Genomic DNA, 8,521 nt, shown 5'->3' on the forward strand with positions numbered 1-8,521 from the left:
ACCTGTCGCCTGTCAGAAGGGTAAGTATACACTAGACAGGAAAATCGTCTCTTTGTCTACTGATCATCTGATTGACAAGGGACATTCCCTAAACGAGATGTGAGAAACCTCTGGCTGCATCCGTGTTGTGACGAATGAGCTGCCCTGTGTTAGATAAGTAGAGCTGCTCAGCCAGTTCTTGCACAGTAGCTCTAATTTTGCAGATGGGTGTTGAGGTTAAAAACCTATCCTATCTGTAAAAATGGTTGCCAAGACGGTTTTTCTTCTTGCTTTGTTTGGAATTGCATCTTCCAAACTCCCACATGATCGGAAATGTGACCCGGAACCAGAAAAGGACACGCCGACTCATTGCTCAAATAACAAAAACATATTATACCTTAATGATCACCAGGCAAAAATTGAAGAGAAACAAAGGATGCTGGAAGAAAAGATTAGTGCACTGGAAGCGAAGACCGGGAAGATAACAGGGCTGGAAACCTCAGTGTCTGACCTTTCAAGTGCACTGAAGGATCTTGAAAAGATGAAAACACAGCTGCAGAAACACAAAGTTGACATCGCCAGCCTGAAGAGAGAGGTTCGAGATCTGGTCAAACACAGGGAAAGAGTAGGGGGAAACTTCAGTGAGATTGAAAAGAAACTCGATGCTACCGAGAAGCAGTTGAGGGACAAAACAGCCAAACTTGAAAATCTGGAGACTGAAACTGAAGTTGCGTTCAATGGCACGCAGAGACTCCTGAATCTATACAAGAATGAACTTTCCAACCTGACCACGACGGCCCAGAAGCTTGAAGTCAAAGTCGAAGCCCGACTGGATTCCACGAAGACGGAACTTGATGCTAAACTGAAGAAAATACAAAACAAAAATGAAGGTAATTTTAAAATCAATATCATATAATCTACGTACCAACATATACGTGTGTATAATAACATGCATTGATTTTTTGTTTGTTTGTTTTGTTGTTTTCCATGCATGTGCCAACGTCCTCTAATCTAAATACATACTCCGATAATGCTCTGACTTTTTGTGTTTCAAGCTTTCAGCACAAAACTGAATGAACAAAAAGCTAAAGTTGATGAATTTAAGGGGGAAACTGACAGAAAGTTCAGGAGTATTGACACACAGCTGAAAACACAAAAAACTACAGTGGGCAAGCAGAAGGCTGACATCGACTCTCTGAAGAGCAACACTGCAGGTACGTGTCAAAGTTATACATTACCATTTAAGCTAAATATTTAAATTACTTCCTGTTGGAGTCTGTCCCTCAGTTAATACTTTGTAAACCTAACACTAAAAATAACCACGTTAAAAAGTGATGGGCTGTTTAGGCGTCCGTGTTGCTGCTTTTCTTTCATCATAACAGTGGAATGATTTTTTAAAATGATTTCTGTTGATAGGATTTAAAACCAGACTGGGGTCAGCTGAGGGAAAACTTGCTGAACAAAATACACTCAAAAAAGCACTGAACAAGCTTACAGCAGACGGTAAGGGCAGAGAAAGAATATCTACTCGACATTCCCAGATGCTATACTGTACACACATAAGCACTAAAATTAACCAGTGTTTTCTTTTACCTTCTTCAGCCAACGCCAAGGTGGCATTTTCTGCTACTATAACCGCATCTAATAATGTGTTCACTGGACCTGGCAGCAGTCACAGAAGAACTCTGATTTTCAACAGAGTTTTCACAAACATTGGCAAAGCTTACAACTCTAAAACAGGTTTGTTCCACATACTGACCCTTCAGAAAACCGACCGATGACAGAGACAAATGTTAAAACGTGTCTTTAGCAAAATCTAAAAAAAAATCAACCCACTTCTTTTTTTCCCTTATTTACCTCTTTTGCAGGCATCTTCACTGCTCCACGGAAAGGGGTTTACCACTTTTCATTCATGACTTTTGGCTACTGCTACTACACTTCAGGAGCCATCCTGGTGAAGAACGGCCATTACCAAGTGAGCACATGGGAATTCAAAGGACCAGATACAAGCGACACCACCAGCAACACAGTAATTCTGGAGCTGAATGTCGGAGAGACTGTCAGCATCATCCTGTGGCGAGGTGGAAAAGTACACTCAAGTGTCTTCAGCGGGTTCCTTGTCTTCCCAATATCGTAGATTTTTGGGAGACGTTTTTAATTCAGGACACTTTTTGTCTTGTTTATTTACTCATCTTAGCAATGTTTCATGTGACGTGTAAAAAATCCTAAGAATGAGGTCACTTCTTAAGATATCTTGTTGTTTGTTGATTTTCATGTTTTATTTCTCATTATATGATGATTTAAAGGCTATTCTTGGAATGGGATGATTTGTACTTTAGAGATATGTGACCGCAATATAATCTTGCTTTGTCAAATTATGTTATTTTAACCACTACATTGGTATTTTGGGGGATTTGTACTTGTATGTACATTGGACAAATAACTAGAAATATATACTGTATATTAGAAAAACTGAGCAATAAAACTACACAGTCAAAACAATTTGTAATGTTTATTATTTGTGGAAGTCATTAGATTATATTTAACTTATATTTCCATATACATTAACATTTATGTGTCACAGCAAAAAGAAAAAGACATGCAGAGATTCATATAAATGGCATACTACTGATAAATGATTTAAAAGTAATTTAATTTTTAATATATGTGGCGAGGGGACACTAAGGGGGGAAGCTGAACAACGCCACCTTGGGACTTGCAACCCCAAGAAATCTTTGAACCTCTGAGGAAATAGGGGAAATAGAAAAGGACACAGGCTCTTTACTGAATAGGAAGAGACACGAGTTATGAAGTAAATTAAAGGTTTTATTTTAAACAATAATCAAAATAATCAATGTAAACAGACAGGGGTTGAAACTGCTGAGGGGGGGAAAGAAAGGGTTAATGAGCAAATGAAAAACTCAAAATCAGTAAGGTGAATGAAATTACTTTATTACAATTCTTTTGAAAAAGGCCTCAGTATGAAATATTTAAAAAAGAATCAGTGTACTTATTAAAATGCAGTCCAACCACAACTATGAAAAAAGAAAACTAAGCTGAGGCCATTGTGTGGAGCGGCAGACTACACAGAGGCAGTGTCCAGGGGTGCTACCACTACTCACCTTCAGTGCAGCACAGCAAACCTCACAGCAAAATGGTGCAGTCAATAGTGTGTACAAGTGTGTTTACTCGCATACAAAAAGTGAAGGGACTTCACCACGGGGGCCTAGCACTCTGCTTAGGAAAATAACTAAACAAATGTTCAGAAAAAACAAGTAATCAGATAAACAAGGCAACAAAATAAGTAAAGTAAGGTAACCCAGTTGGTTTTAACAAATTCAACCCTAATGACAACTTAAAGAATTCAAACAAACTACAACACTAATGAATTAAAAGGGACGGGCAAAATAAATCAAAACCGCCAATACCGGCAAAACAATTGCAGAATGCAAACTAAATGGTTTAGGCAAACTAAATGTAAACATGTGGGCAAAACAGTGTTATTGTGCAGGTGAACCTATAAAAAGAGGAAACTAAAATTAGCTAGGCTAACTGCATGTTAAAATACATTTTAAAAGCTAAACCTACTCACAGCACATGCACCAGACATAAACACAGAAAGCACTCTGGTAAGTGGCAAAGAGGAATTCCTCACATGGACAGCCGCTCAAACAAAGGCGGTCCACTATAATGCACATGTCAGGTGGGAATATGCATTTAAAGAAAAGGGTTTTTCCAGCATACCTGGGACACCACACACAGGCTGTGTCCAAATTCAGGGGCTGCAGCCTTCAAGGCCGCGGCCTTAGCGGTCCACGAAGGCCGCGGCCTTCGGAGAGACCTTGAAGGCTACATCCACCGTTGTTAAATGGGATGGTCTAGCCTTCGGAGTATTTCCTGGTTGCGTCACCAGGTGTTCATGCATTAAAGTCTGTTTTGGTTCAAATCTATCAAACGTGTACATTTATTTGTGTGTGTACAATGTGTCAAATCTGAATTGAATTATCAACATTACAAAATAAACATGAACCCATTGGTGAATAACAACTATGTTTACCATAGCATTACCAGCTTCACGTATTTTAACTGAAAGTTAAACTTTGGAGGTTTTATAGTCTCTTGAAGTTTAACATATCTGGCGTTGGATGTTCAAATGAGTTAGAACCGAGTATAAACCCATTACTTAAATTTAAATGTCATGTCTGCGCCACTTGATGTCGCCATTTTCTCTTGCTTCCTCTTCTGTTTCGGGACTGAGCAGCGGTGCGCAAAGGATCTTGGGATATGTGAGGCCGCGAAGGATAGTAGCGGTGCGTCCTCCTAAACGAGGGTGGGGAAGGCTGCATTTGTGGGCTGCATGTGGCGCAGCCTTCGAATTTGGACAGCCTTCGCGCAGCGTTGTGACGTAATTGGCCTTCAAATGCGCCCTTCCTGGGCTGCAGCCCCTGAATTTGGACACGGCCACTGCCAGCCACAGCAGAGACAGAGGAAGAACAATGGCACACAGGTGCCTTATCACTTGGCCCTGATTAGGGAATTTGTTGAGGGAGGAGTTGAGTCAAGGCTGCATTCACCAGCACTACACCTTGCTCTGTACTTAGGGGAGTATACCCCACCACATATATTAACTAGTATTTGGTGAGTAATTTTGATCTTACTCTTTAGTGTCTGGTATTTATAGAGACAAAAAATATCTATAGTTTATATTACACCTCTGACAATAAAACAAACTTTTATCTGAACTACATTTGTTAATAGTAAATTAAATACGCACACCAAAAATGTTTGTTTCTAAAAATGATCATCTTGACCAGTCAGTTTTTAAAGTCTTAAGTGTTGGGGCAACCAGAGCAGGCAGGCCCGTATGTCAGTAACAGCCCCAGGCAGTCTGCCCATGTTCTCCCATCGCTGTGTGCTGGGATCGAAACGGTGGACCAGTCCAGACTCGCTGTAATCTTCCTGGCAGTATCCTCCCAGTACATAGATCTTCCCCTCCAGGACAGCCGAGGCTGCACCCACATGAGGCACAGACAGTGATGTGAAAGCAGTCCAGGCGTCGGCCACAGGATCATACGCTTCACAGGTTTGTTGGTCAGTGTAAAACTTCCTCAGGTTACACACACCGCCAGCGACGTAAAAACGGCCTCGCAGGGGCTCCATGCAGTGCTGGGCTCGGTCATGGGTCATGTCTGCCAGGTAGGTGGTTCCTCTCTCTGGATGGTACAGGAACAAGGATACCAGACATTCGTATTTACAGTTGAAACCACCAGAGATGAAGATTCCTCCATCTGTGACAGTGACAGCATATCCACTCAGAGCCTGGTCCAGCGACTGGACGAAACTGAGAAAAATAAAATAAAAAGGCATCAGACAGGAATGTAGTGAAGGAGTAAAACAAAGTGCCATCTCATGGTGACACTGTGCAAATGAGTGAATAGTCTTGGAATAAGCATAAAGGATGTAGTATGCATGTGGGATTAGGAGTAGAATTTGGGGACAGGGATTGGGGCAAAAGAAGGAGAGCTCAGAATAATGGCTGAAAACTAAGTGTGAGGCAGCTGACCGCAAGAAGACCTCAATCTAGGATCTTCGTTTCAACCTTCACTTGTGGTCATAACCTCAAATTATGGATACAAGCAGCCAAAACGGTTTCCCTCGCTAGGGTGGCTGTGCTCAAACTTAGAGATAGGGTGAGACGCAGAGCAGAGCCACTGCTCCATCCCATCAAAAGAAAAAAAGCCAGTCTAGGTTGTTTGGGCATCTAATTCGAATGCCTCCTCACTGCCTCCAGTTAGAGGTTTTCTGGGCACGTCCAACTGGGACGGGGCCTTGGGATAGACCTAGAACCCGCCTGAGGGGTCTCATCTGGCCTGGGAATGTGTCGGGATCCCCAGGAGAGGGGTGTCTGGAAATTTCCTGTGTAGCTGCTACCACCATGACCAAAACCCAAGTAGAAGTAAATAAATGGATGGATAGATGGTTTTAATCACTTTTTTGTTCCTCCATCCAAACACTGCTGCAAAAAAGGTGCATTATATTACATACAGTAATAGAGAGAATTACACCACTCATCTTACCTCCACGAGTCAGTGTCTGGGTTGTACATCTCGACACTGTCTATGTTGGTGTTAATCTCCTTGTCTCCACCAATGGCATAAAGCCGCTCGTTGTGTACCACCACTGAGAAGTTACTTCTGAACTCCTGCATGTCAGCCAGCCTCTTCCAGCTGTTCTGCACAGGGTCAAAACTGGCATGTGGGCAGTGAAGGTAAAGGCAAAGATGGAAGAGGTGAGAGTTGTGCTTCTGTGTGACTATCTGGGTTATTGATAGTGAGAGGAGATATTTGTGTACTTACCTGTAGGCGGATTTCATTATGTCATCCTTGGTGTAGAAGTAGCATCCTCCAACCACATACAACCTTCCTCCCATTGCTGCTACCCCATGCCTGAACTTTGGCTTGTCTGGCATTTCACCCAACCTCCTCCACTCCATGTCCTTCACTAACCCTGTACCACTGCGTAAGGAGTTTGCAAACCACAGTTCCCTGCTTGCTATGCGCCGACCCGCATCTGGGTTCAGCTGGTCTCCCCCGACCAGAACCAGAGCATCTTTGGGATGCCGGACCCGGCACTGATCCTGAGTTTTTGGTAGGCTGAAAGCAAATTCCTTGAGAGCTGAACCATAGAGCTCCACATCCTTGTTTCCGAAGCACTCCATGCGCAGATTAATGGCCCTGACCTCTCTGAACTCTCGAAAGGTCATGAGAGGGAACCGGACTCCAGTCATCAACATGCCAGCCTGTCCCAATCTCTCCTCAGGATCAGCCTCAACCCAGGAGGATACAGCTCGAAATACAGCCAACTCTGAGGGCACGCACAGACCATCACAGCGGAGGATGTCCAGAAGCTTCTCTGCTGGTAAGTCTTGAAACTTTGCCGTGGCTGACACCTCCCAGAAGTTCCTCAGTACAAAGTCATTAGCTTCCTCAAGGAGTTCTGACATCCCATAGGCTTCAGCAAAAGATGCCACATCCAAGCATGAGCTTGCGTCCATTTCCTGTCTCATGAAGTCAAGGCAAAGTGAGAGGGCAGGCTGGAACTGAAGCTGGAGGGCCGTGCAGGTGATCTCAAAAACACAATCCCAGCTAAGCGGAAGGGAACCACTGTAAGAGCTGCTAATCAGAGCCTCTAACTCAGAAGCTAAAAGGAAGGGAAGGGCAACACAGTTCTGATGGGACTCTCTCATCCCGCAGGTGAACATGCCACGGAAGTAGTCACTGCTCGCCGCCAGGATAACTCTGTGGACTGGAGATGGACAAAAGAAGAGTTCAATTTTTGACTACTAAAAAATCAGGTCGGACAAGATATCCAAGATTGCCATAATAGGAAAACATAATGTCTACTAACCATGGAATGAATCACCGTCCACATCCAGAATCACATCACACCCCACTCTACCTGCCCACAGATGTTTAATGGACTGAAGAGTAATCTTCAGGTGTTCTTGAGAAGGGATCTTTCGCACTTCCTTCTTCGGACTTCCAACTTCCTTCACTCTCTCCTCTTTGTTGCAGAGATCCAGTAATCTAGGGACCCCCAATGCTTGAGCTGCAGCCTTAATCAAGGCCATGTTGTCTTTGTTTAAAGACAATACAGCTCCAGTGTAGGCAAACTCCACAACTGCCTGCAGCCCAATATGATCAACGTCAGGACCCAGAGTCAGTGATCTCCTTTGGACTTTTACATCCTTATCGTTGTCTGATCTTTTTCCACTTTCATCCCTCAGTTTCTCTTGGATGAAGGAGCTGACAGCAGCTAGGATAGGAGAGTGTACATGAAAACTGCTCTCACTATTGGTGGTCAGAGTCAGGTCCGTGAGAAGAGATGAATCCAAGAATTCCCTCAGGGCCGAGAACACTTCTTCAGGGTAGGTTTCACTGCAGTATGTGTGGACAAGTCCTTCATGTCCAAATGCCTCCTCGCTCATTTGCACCCCAAATTCTTCCTGACTGGTACCACTCATCCCGACCTCTGACCCCTCTTTCTTACCACTTGCACTCATCAGCCCCATCCTGGAGTCATTGTAAGCCACGATCCTCCTCAGCTCGCGGTTGTCCTGTTCTATTCCTTCTTCTCCGCCATCTTCTATCACTCTTTTCCGCCTTTCCTTCTCTCGCCTCCATCGCTCTTCCCATTCCAATGGCAGGTAACGCCTGGTGAACTCCATGACAGTGGCTAGGCTTAACCTCACAGTCTTTTCTTGATAAATTTACTAGTTTTTATCATATTTACTTCATCTGCCTGCACCAATCTTTCTTTCCCCCCTAAATCCCCTATCTCTCTCAGACTTCTCGTCACTGCATAAACGTGCAGCTATTCTGGGCTACTGGGTCAGAGAGATTTGGTTACAACTGGATCGTGGCCGACACTTCAGTGTTTATCAAGGAAGGAAGGTCAACTGTATTATTACCTCCATTTTCCCCTGATAACAAGTTAAGTTTGATTTGTTTTCTCAAGATCAAAAGTTATTGATGTCAATATC

The 8,521-nt window shown here is 43.5% G+C and overlaps 2 protein-coding genes across 2 annotated transcripts; one reads left to right on the forward strand and one right to left on the reverse strand.

Annotated features, from left to right (window-relative positions):
* The first annotated feature begins 241 nt into the window (after nt 1–241).
* On the forward strand, nt 242–2,116 carry LOC141004092 (uncharacterized). The gene is made up of 5 exons (XM_073475588.1): nt 242–869; nt 1,035–1,193; nt 1,396–1,482; nt 1,582–1,719; nt 1,848–2,116. The coding sequence occupies exons 1-5, from the start codon at nt 242–244 to the stop codon at nt 2,114–2,116; spliced, it is 1,281 nt and encodes a 426-aa protein (XP_073331689.1).
* Nucleotides 2,117–4,800: 2,684 nt separating this feature from the next.
* LOC141004093 (kelch-like protein 33) lies at nt 4,801–8,206 on the reverse strand. Its single transcript, XM_073475590.1, has 4 exons — nt 7,387–8,206; nt 6,336–7,284; nt 6,057–6,227; nt 4,801–5,320 (listed from the first exon to the last, which is right to left on the reverse strand). The coding sequence occupies exons 1-4, from the start codon at nt 8,204–8,206 to the stop codon at nt 4,801–4,803; spliced, it is 2,460 nt and encodes an 819-aa protein (XP_073331691.1).
* Between the last annotated feature and the right edge of the window lie 315 nt (nt 8,207–8,521).

Source organism: Pagrus major, chromosome 10, assembly GCF_040436345.1.
Source record: "Pagrus major chromosome 10, Pma_NU_1.0".
NCBI classification, from domain to species: Eukaryota; Metazoa; Chordata; class Actinopteri; order Spariformes; family Sparidae; genus Pagrus; species Pagrus major.